At 44.7% G+C, this 11,068-nt stretch overlaps 1 protein-coding gene across 1 annotated transcript in view; it reads right to left on the bottom strand.

The window, feature by feature from the left end:
- HIPK1 (homeodomain interacting protein kinase 1) overlaps positions 1–10,896 on the bottom strand; it is a 19,776-nt gene extending 8,880 nt beyond the window's left edge. The window contains 7 exon segments of the mRNA XM_009866054.1: positions 12–72; positions 436–598; positions 897–1,081; positions 1,898–1,984; positions 2,754–2,873; positions 4,423–4,546; positions 9,821–10,896. Of these exon segments, the coding sequence (XP_009864356.1) occupies positions 12–72; positions 436–598; positions 897–1,081; positions 1,898–1,984; positions 2,754–2,873; positions 4,423–4,546; positions 9,821–10,896 (1,816 nt within the window).
- Positions 10,897–11,068: the final 172 nt, after the last annotated feature.

Here is an 11,068-nt window from a genome sequence, read left to right as displayed (position 1 = left end):
GACAAGCGAGACGTCTGAGTTCGCCAGGAAAAGAGTAGCAGCAGCAGTAGAATTGGAAGCCAATACACTGGCCTAGGAAGGAAAAAATAATTAGATTTATCATCCTTGTTACAAAACAAACAACAGAAATCACCAGCATTTTACTGTGAAGCAAGCACCAGGAAAAGATTTCAGGTAAAAGGCATAAGACAACATCGGGGAAAACACACGAATTGCACCAACTTTACTCACATTGCTGAACGACAGGCAAAAATGGTTAGGTGAAGTATGAGATTGCCCTGGCCCCAGTTTTGGAAAATTAAATTTCAAGATAAGACTACGATATCTGATGAGTAATTAAACACAGTATTTTGCAGAACAGGATTTGGTCTGAAAGCACAAAATTAGACCACTCTGTTTCTTTGATTAGTACAGAACAGCTAAAAGATGCTATACCTGATTGTGTACTGTATTGAGCTGGTTGTTAAAGCTCATTGTCAGATTTGTGCTTGTATTGGGGGCAACGTGAGTCGTGAATGGGCTCTTAATCTGATTCACTGTATCGTACATATTAACTCTTCGCTTGCAGATCTCCATATTCTGAAAGCAAGACTTCACACTGAAACAGAACGACAGAAGGAAAATACTAGATATGTAAAACCAGTACAACAGACATGACAGATCCCCAACCTTATGACTTTAGGTTTCAGCTCTTTTTTTCTTTTCTTTTTAAACCAACTGCGAATGTCCAAAACATGAAAGGGAAGCTTAGGAACATTCCGTTCCTTATATATGCCACTGCTGTTTCCGGATCAGCCAAAAACTGCAGAAAACAGCATGGATGGAAAGCAGAGAAGTGCTATTCCGTGTTCCTGATAAGTCCTCCAGAACAAAACAAGAAATCTAAGGAAGCCTACTGATTACTGTGTGGGAAATCCAGTAGATGTGCCATTGTAACAAATGGATGGTTCAAAGTCTTCAGTGGAGTAATTCTCTTATCTGCATCAATTGTCAACATTTTCTTCAACAAATCAATATACTCCCTTCGGTCAGCCTTCTCTGCCAACATGTCGGTCCCTTCTAAGTCTGTAGACATATTCACCTTGAAAATAAAATGAGAGTAGTTCACACAAACAACGAATAAATCACTCTCTAATAATTCAGTGATTTCACACCATGCAAAAACATTTATCAAACACATCTGCCTCTTAGCCAGCTTAATTTTAGGTACTACAGCACTAACACGCAACCCTTCCCTCGCTTATTCTATGAAGGGAAGGCAAACTTGCACACAGACTTCTCAAGATGAAGCTGATCCGCTCAACCGACACCAACCAGGCTTCGTTCTCCATGTCTGGCAACACGCCCTCAGTTTTTGTGTGCGGCTACAAGGGGCTAGCAAAGCAGAACGGCAAGATCCTACATTCTCAGACGTGAAGTGATGATAACAGCTACAAAAGCCACACAAAATTGAGACCACCATATTTCAGACTCAAGGCCTCATAATATTAAAAACGTTCAGATTCTACCTTTGAAGACAGAATGAAAAAAATAGAACAGTCTGTAGTTCCTGCCAACATTTCCAAAGTCCAAAGGCCTAATCCTATAAACATATCTGGAGTGGCTCAACTTTCCTACTGCTCAACTTCTAGTGACGACAGGCTGAGCACACTTGTTGCATCTACTGGACTAGGACCTAAGAAAAACCAAGAAATTTCTAACAGCTTTGTAAGTAATACTTTGATAATCTTTAACATAGTGATTTCTGATGTGAGCTGGCACCACAGCAAACATATATCAGTGTTCTCAAAAGCACAAGGAACAGGACTTCTCCAGCACAGGAGCCTCATTTTGGAGATCCCAGTAACGTGTGTAATTACTGTGATGGTTATCTGTGTGTTACGAGTTCTCCACACACCTGCGCCATATCATCCAAACAGTTGAATATATATTTCCGAGCTTCTTTTGATTTTATTCCTGTCTCCAACTCATGTTCTTCTGGGGTCTAGAAAAGAAAGCATTTGTTACTATAAACTGAGATATCACATACTGATAAAGAAAAAGCAGCAAGAAAAGAGCCGAGCCAGGTGATCTTTTGCCTGCTCCAATTCAAATCACATGCCAGCAGGCCAAAACCAAACCAGCCAAGGGCTCTCATTTCCTCAGCTGGAAAGAGCAATCATTGCAAATCTGAATTAACAACAGGATGACTTCATTCCAAGGCTTCATCAGGTAGTGCATTAGCCAGAAACACTGAGGAATTCCGATTTAGAAAGAGAAGAAGCTATAAATATTTTAAATCCCTCTTTTACAAAGAAGGAAGGCAAAATCCCATTCCTTTTGCTGCTCAGCTTTAAACGGAAATCAAGCGTACACCTGCTTCTTTCCTGTCCTCTGTCAATACATAAACAGATTTCTGTTAAGCTAACAAGGACCATCATGAAACACTCCGTATTTTACTCTCTGTATTGTCAGGAGATGACAACAAGATGACATACTTTACCAAGACTGAGCAAGCCATAATAAGTAAGCATTATCTCAATTACTTTAACACCCACTCTTTGCTAGTACTATCATGCACAGCTGCTATTGTTAGATGAGTACCAGGAGGTCTGTACAGTTTCCAAAATGAAAAACAAATCAGCTATACTTGAACGGCATTTCACATCCAGTCTTCACTCAGAATGTCTTCACAGCACACTAAAACCAGGTGTGAATTTATATCAAGTTATCAATGAACAAAACAGAATTGGGAATTAAAAAGATTGACAAACCTTAAGCCTCCACAGTGGGTATCCCAAATTTGGATCTCTGTTAAAAAACCTGCTTGTTTTCGTTCCCGCACTGAGAAGATACTCCGCTGGAAGGCCTTGAGTTTGTGAAATATAACGAATCTAGGAAAGAAAATTAAAAAAATAAGGACTCCCAATACAAAGAGCTCATCGCTAATTGGGTAATTATCAGCCAGGTTTGTTCACAGCAAAGAGGAAATAACCCATAAATAAAGAATGCCCAGATAATCGAGACTGCAGAATTAAAGGGACTACCTCCAGTATTTATAACTATTATTTTAACTCTTTCAGTCATATCATCTGCAGAAATTTTAGGTCGCCTTCCTTACTGTAAAGCTTTGTTTAAATTGAATTATCAATTATAGATCCTTCAGCGTGTTTTGTTTCTTATTTGCAGAACTCTTTACTTGCAAAACTCCTGCTATTCCACCGTGTCAAAGCAGCTGGACACCGCAGGGCACTGAACTCACTGTTGTGGCTTGTGATCCACACACACTTGTTTATGCCAGCGCGGATCCCAAGTGTCTGCTGTTGAGTATTTTCTGTATCTGCACGAGAGCCCAGCTAAGAGTTCTGCTGTTTTTATGAGACATAACTCCTGCTTTACAGCCAAAGGGTGTTGAAAAATAATTGTAAATCCCATCCCAACCCATGAACTCATTCTGCAGAAATTCAGAAAACATGAGAGCAAGTCATCCTTAATTTTCAAGGGCTATTCAAATATCAAAATCAACCACATGAAATGACACCTCATGCTGCCTCACGAAGGACTGCAAATCCTGTCTATTAAGCAATGGAAAAAGCACCTCCTCCCCACCCACCCACCTACATGACTAGATAAGGTTCTCAGAATTACACAAAACTCAGCGGGCAAGGAAACCCCCTCAGCTATTTTCTACCTCATTCTGCTCATTAAGGTACCACTGTGTTTCCTTTGGAAATTTACAGTGCTAGGAAGATACAACACAATGAAGTTTTCAAACTTACTAAGTTTTCATGTATTTTATCATGTAAGGAAAACCATGCCCAGCCCTCTCACAGGATACCGCCATAAAAGCCACAGCAGAAAAGTTACTCTCGAAAAACCTCTCATACAGACTTTTTGTTCTTTTTAGGCAACTGACTAGTCCAGGTAGTAATGCTAAGCATCCACAGAAAGAACTAATTAGTCCAAGATGGCTCTTCAAGACTTTTGCCCTTGTGTTTCAGAGACAGCTTGGGGCTCACACTTTGCATTAAAAATGAGGGCTGCTGTAGGTATTAACAGGACAGGAATGATAGGCTTGCTCTGTCTCCACATGGAAAAACTGCCCCCATAGTGAAATTACAGAGGGCGTTTCAAGTCAGCACACACAATTCTGTTTTGACAGGAAGGCATTTCAACAGCTTTTGGGTTTGGAAGCCAGGGGGTTAACTGAACATGGACTCTCTATATTGGATAACGACATTCACCTCAAGTTAAAAGACAAGAGAACTCAGTGCTCTCCTGCAAACCACAGACAGGCAGTGGGAACATCAGAGGGAAAACGAACTTGGGATGGTAGGCAGCAGGGGTTTGTACCGGATGAAATCTGAGGAGGGATCCATTGGGTTCCGAGGGTCTGAACACTGCGGGTTCCTTTGAACACGCCCGCGCCCAGCACGCACTCACCTGATCATACTCTGATGCTCCTGGATACAGAGGCCAGCCTAGAAACAGCTCAGCTATCACACAGCCCAGCGACCACATGTCGATCGCTTCACAGAATGGTAAACCCAGTATGATTTCAGGAGCTCTGTTGAGAGGGGGAAAAGGAAAAGTAAAAAATCTTTGCCTCCAAAAGCACGCAGCTCTTTCCTATAAACGACGCTGGATAACGCCCCTCCTTCTCTCCTCCAAGCACAAGTAAATCTGTGTGAAACTAAGCGATTCACTTTAAAGCAGAAGGTACTTTCTCAAATGGCGTAACAGATCCTAGTCTCTTCATCACTTAGCAGCATGACAGGATTTGTTTTATCGCCACGGTGCCCTCGACTCCTAGGTGGCCTTTATGTGACTGTGGTGTGAAGTTACTCCTTCAGTAACCAGCTTAACTACACCTGGCAGTGTGGCAGGTGTGAGGCATCCCTGAGACAGCGCACAAGCTACCCTAGCAGAGCTGGGAAGAGAAGCTCTGGCAATCGGTGCTCAGCCTTTTCTGAGAAGAAGGTCTCAAGATCCCAGGGAAGCAGCTGCAGAAGGCTGCCTGGTTAGATGTGGAAAAGAACAGCCACAAAAAGGAGCTTTTGAGAGAGCTGCTCGGTTCTTATCAGCAGCTTTTCACACAGGATTTGACTGGAGAGTTTCAAGTTTAGAACTGACAGAGAGAACACAACTGGAGCCTGTGACTGCTTTGCAAGGTTGTGTTACAGGTTTCTGTGCACTGAACCACACCTAATGCAAAATTTACCTGTCTGGCCTAGCCTTTACGAGGAGGTGATGAAAAATACTCAAAACTCCAAGCAGGGTTTGCTTCTGTAACGGGCTGGAATTTCAGGGAGATTTCTGTCTGGAACTGACTCATAACACAAAAGGATGTTTTAGTACAACTCCTTACCTACACAGTTCTGAAACAAACGGATGCTTTTCTGTCAGGCTAAATTCTGGTCACGCATTTGCATACAGCACAAAACCCAAGCGCTGCAAAAACCAAGTGACTGGGTGTTGGAATTTACTCTGGAAAGTACAGGGAACACGAAAACCTCCTTCTTCTTCACGCATAGCTAAGACAAGTGCAAAGGAAGACTGAAAAGTCCTAAACTCCAGGCTATCTGTTTTCTGGCTGTGACTTGGGTAGCACGCCCCAGGGATCGCGTTTATTGTGTTACAAGGTGGATATTTCTGTTATTAAAAAAAGCCTCTGAAACTAGTTCTGATCTTTCTATAGAATTCTACACAACAGGGCTTGCATAACGCGCAGGTGTCAACAGATGTGACTCTCACCTTCCTCAGTTGTTCAGCCTAAACATCCCTCCCAACTGCTTGTAGTGGCAAGAAGTGACTCTCCAATTAATCTCCCTTTGTGTGGCGACACAGATACAGCTTTTGTTTTAGGTGACTACACAATTACCATCAGCCAGACTCCAAAACAAATGCACTCATCCCAGCTGCCCAGGCACAGTGCCTCTGAGAAAGCACAAGATCTATCAAAAAAGATCATTTTTTTAGATTGCAGCAGTTTAGATAGTTTTTTCAGACTGCAGCAGTTCGCTGCAATGAGGTCATACCTGTTCTCTACTGCTCAGCTTTACAGCAAGGAGGTTGAACACTAGAATAGATCCAATTTTCTAGGCTAAGAGGTACAAACAAGGGGACTGCACTTCTGTAGTACTTGGGTCTCCACAAGCAGATCGAGTACGATGCAGTCATCAACACAAGACTTTCAGAACCCTGCGTGCCGTTCGCCTACCAGTCACCATCGACAAACCGTACTGATCCCCTTGATTAAACAGGAACGTCCAATTCAGACAGGATGCACGAGTAAGTCTCCTTCATTCAGACTGGCAAACAAACAAAGGGGCTCACTGAAAAAGCAGAGTATGCTAATCCTTCACAACTGCATTTAAAAAATCCCACCAATTCCAGTGGGAAGAGAGATCAGTGGCAAACGGGCTGGATCTGGTAGTTCGTCAGTCTTTCACTGCATCCTGGAATAGACTTAGGTATTCTGGGACCTCAATACCAAACCAACAGCAAGTTGACCTCTACGCATTTTACTCCCTGAAACTAAATAAATGAAGTTCTCACAAGCCACCTGATCACATTCCGATGGCAGGACAGAGCTGGTAGATCAGAATGTCTCTCACTTGCTTGGACACCACTGTAAGCAGCAGCCTTACGAGATGCGAGTTGGAACAGGACAATGAGCAGGGGTCACTTTCACAGCCGCTCTGTCAGAGATTAAAGTGATTTTACGATCCTAAGCTCTTTGAAATAGAAATCAACAACATTCTTTCTTTGCATACACACTTGCCAAACTCTGACTTCCAAAGCTGGCAGGTCTGCTTGGCACTCTCAGAAGAGAGAGGATTCATTGCAGTAGCGGAAAAGGAAAAATCCAAGACTTACTTTTAGCATTTCAATCCACACCATGTTTACATACGGGTCTTCAGCCCCTCCCACTTGGGAAGAACGATGGTAATATCTAGTTGCTTGTACAACTGCAGCTAGCAATGCAGAGAATTACATGATCACCGCTCGGAGCTGGATTAGCAGGCAGAGTCAGACTTGGCAACACGCACTGCTGCTTCCCAGGCCAACATGGCTGGGACACAAGTAGGTCATGTGGCCCAGAGCAAAGGCAAGAAGCAGATACCACCACGCTTGGCAAGCTCCCTCAACGCTCAGAGCCACCTTTTTAGGGCTCAAACTGTCCAGGCCTCCAGCCTAGTATCTTCCATTTGCTGGGCGCCTCTACCCTGACCCACAGGAGACACCAAGAGGTAGAGATCTGGGGACGACTCACACGATGGCTGGACTCACACATAACACCAGGCGCGAGTCAGCCTCACTCTCTGGACAGCTGGAAGATCAGTCTTCCCAAGGATTTTTCTTTTCTGCAAGCTGCCTGCTTCCTTATATTGCTTATCCTCCCCAGGGAGAGCAAAAGCACCCATACCCTTCTGCCCCTGATGTAACAAGCATATCCTCTGGACTTCAGGTCTGGAATTGCTGCTAACAGATCTCAGGACTGCAACAGAAACTAGCCACTGCCCAGAAGCATGACTGCCAGAGTTGTTCTGGCCTGTGCCTGGCTTCAGAGTCAAAGAATTAGAGAATTCTTCACCGGCACTTCATGTCATGGCAGTAAAACTGCTCTTCTCGAGGGGGTCACACTGCAGAGGCAGTGCTAACACCCATGAAGAAAGGGAACCTGCTCCAGCCCTAACACGCTTGCCCTGACAACCCCAACACTGCACCCCAGCTGAGGCTGTCCAACTGCCAGAAGTACAATCAGAACCCAGACTGAGCCGGGCTGTTGGACAAGATGACCTCCAGCAGCCCTGGGCATAATTAATAAAGGAAGGTTCTTCCCTTCAGGGTACCTATATCAGAAAATTCACCTTACAGTACCCGAGTCTGGCTGGTTTAGATGCCTCTGCAGAAGACAGAGTTTAAGTAAAGTGCCAGTTACAGGTATTAAAAATACTGAACACAGATCGAGAAACTTATTTTTAATAGCTGACAGAGAACCAAACAAAGAATTGGTCTATACTGTTTTATTAAACACAGCATTGAAGAAATTTCCAACTTGGAACTCGTCTGAACACTGAAGCAATCCAGTCCTCCCACAGTCACCTGTTTTTACACCACCTCTGTGAGTTCCTAGATTATGGATTTTTAGTAAACATCACCATTAAACTAATTACATATCACTAAACATTAATTTCCACATCACAGCACTCTTAACTTCTGTCAAGCAGACAGTCTTGAATGCCACCAAATCTGAGGTTATTTGCCCTGCTGGCAGTGTCAGTCACCCTGCGTCAGGGCGGCAGAAGCGGCTTGGAGTTCAGTGCTGCAAGCAAAGATGAAGCAGACGCCTTCCTTCCCAGCAGCCCCTTGAAGATACTTATCACCCCTTGCTGCTCTCACCTCAGCCAGATCTGTCTTTTGCGATATCACAAACTGGAAAGCCCTATATGCCTCCCCAAACTGCTTTGCTCACACGTGTTGAGAGCCAGATAAAGCAGATTCTTGATCAGCAGTCACCTCTCTCAATGCAACAACAACAAAACTGATAATGCATTATCAGACACTGAGCAGTTCAACAGAGCTACGGCACATAGAAGAAAACTGCAGTACAAAAAATAGCAATCGATAGTTCAGAATTGGAAAGACTGGCGCCAACAAGCTGAGTGAAGATCATGAGGAATGGAACGGATTCACAAAAGTCTGTAGCACATGAAAGAAACGGCACAGAAAGCTTGTGCTCGATGTTAGAGGGAGTCACAAACCAACCAACCAACCAAAACAAAGGCAGCAAGGATACAGGGAGCATGAGGAATGAACAGCAGAAGCCTACAACAAGCCAGGGCTTTAAACTGAAGCTAGGAGAACGGGAAAGACACCAAACAGGGCAGAGACACAGGGTGGGGTGGAGTGTCTCGAGTCCTCTGTCCCGTCCCAGCTGGAAGGACAAGATACTAGTTAAGTTTTGCGTCAAGTGAGCTCACATTCCACTGGAAGCAACACGGACAACACAGCACAGACTTTCTCATGTCCCTTTGATGCCTGAAGTTTTTTCTGCATTCATTTACTGAAGTGTACTGCTACTTATATGGAAATACACACTGTTAACAGAACCGAGCTGGAGGAATAACTGAAAGAAAAAGCACAGCTCGCTTTAGCTACACAGTTTCTGAGCTTTAGCATTTTTGCCCATAGTTTATCTTTAATTCTTAGACAGAAGTTGAGCAGAAGCCACTTCTATATTTTGCTAAGGGAAGCAGAGATCTAACTCACCACTGTTTTAAAAGTGCTACAGGTCTCATGAAAGTGTGGCTTATCCAGAGTTGTTACAGGAAGTCACATGCTCGTGATGCAGGTTCAGACAAAGATAGAATCAGAAGAAACAGGATAAAAAGAAATTGACATTCCTTTAATTTCGTTCCCTTCCAAATGAACACAATTAATGGACTAGTTTCAGATCATGGCAAATAATCCGAAATGTGTTACTTACTGGCAGCATACTGCTTCCCCAGTGTGCTACTTCACAGGTCATCAGGATAAATCAACAGGATAAAATCAACTGACTGCACTAGCCTCGGGTAGAGGGAAGGTAGTGGACTGTATTACACCACACTTCCAAAGCAGAAGTTCTGTTTATTTACACACAAACTTCAGAAGAACTCTCCAGGAAACGTGCCCAACAGCGGACAGGCTGGTCACTTCCTCCTCCCTCTCAGCTGGGATCAGACCGAACGGCAGCAGTGCCAGGCACCTGCAGAAGCCAAGCCCTTGCACCCGTCAGGGTGGGCTTTACCGGGCTCGCGCAGCGGACGACAGCGAGCATCGTGCTGGTACTCACCTGTAGTAGCGTGACTGCAGGTAAGTGGAGCACACTGCCTTAGACACGTGGCTGGCTGAACCGAAGTCGATCACCTTCACCCTGTAGGGCTGGCGCGCAGGATCCACCAGCATGATGTTTTCCGGTTTCAAATCAGCGTGTATCAGACCCAAGCTCTTTAACTTCATCAAGGCAGTAGCCACTTGCTGCAGAATTGGCCGGATGTATTTCAGTGGCAATGGGCTGAACTTATTTTGCTTTAAGAAATCATATAAGTTCTGTTCTAGCATCTCAAATACAAGGCATGTATGATTCTTGTGTTGAAAGCACTCATAGGAGCGAACAAAGTTATATTCGTCAGCATTCTCACTGCTCAAGCGAGAGAGGATGCTCACCTCTATCTGGCCCTGCCTAGCATAGGAAGGATGGTTCTTCAGGATTTTGATGGCTACAATTTCCTTCGTGTTACGCTTCCAGCATTTTGCCACCTGCCCAAACGTCCCTCGGCCCAGGAATTCCAAGACCTCGTAGCTGTTTGTCATAGAGCACAGGATCTCATGCTGGACCAGCTGATAATCTCCTTCACCACTGGAACTGCTGCTTTTGGTGGTTACCGTGGTGGTCGTGGCCGCAGCACCCACCGCAGGTCTGTTTTGCAGCATGAGAGGTGGATGTTCCTCAATTATCTGCACACTACCGTTGCTGTCGACCTCTTCACTTTTCCTTTTTAATCCACATTTTTGGTACGGTTCCACTAAAGAAACGTTGCTCCTATGCGTTAGGGCTTGGCTGTTCTGGAAGGACGCTGTCGCGCTGCTGCCTGTGCTGTCAGCTGCTGTCACCACAATGTGCTCAACTGAAGGAGCGGGGAGAAGGAGGTTCTGATCGTAAGCAGGGATGCTGAAATTGGCTACCTGATGAGAGGAGCTTGCTTGCCCTTGAGCTGCTGGGAGGTTTTTGCTGTGGGTATAATACTTGTCACTACTGCTCTGTCCTGAAACATCCCAGACAGAGGGCTCCACTTTCAGTTTCTTGGCACTGCAGAAGGCACTCGAGGATACTGACGGAGGGGAGAACACCTGCAGCTGTGAGGCCATACCTGGAAAAGGAGAGGAGAACTCATCAGGACTGCCTAGCAACAGCAGGCTGCAATGGAACAGGATCCTCCAGCTGCACAGAGGACGGGTGTTCTTCTGAGCACCGTGCGGTGCCTAGCACCCAGGAAGGAAACCTTCTGAACTGCTGATCCTAAGCACGTCCACAGAGAGA

The sequence above is a fragment of the Apaloderma vittatum genome, unplaced genomic scaffold, assembly GCF_000703405.1.
Source record: "Apaloderma vittatum isolate BGI_N311 unplaced genomic scaffold, ASM70340v1 scaffold40153, whole genome shotgun sequence".
Lineage (NCBI taxonomy): Eukaryota > Metazoa > Chordata > Aves > Trogoniformes > Trogonidae > Apaloderma > Apaloderma vittatum.
The sequence above is the reverse complement of the archived record's forward strand: the minus strand, read 5'-3'. Positions and strand labels throughout refer to the sequence as shown.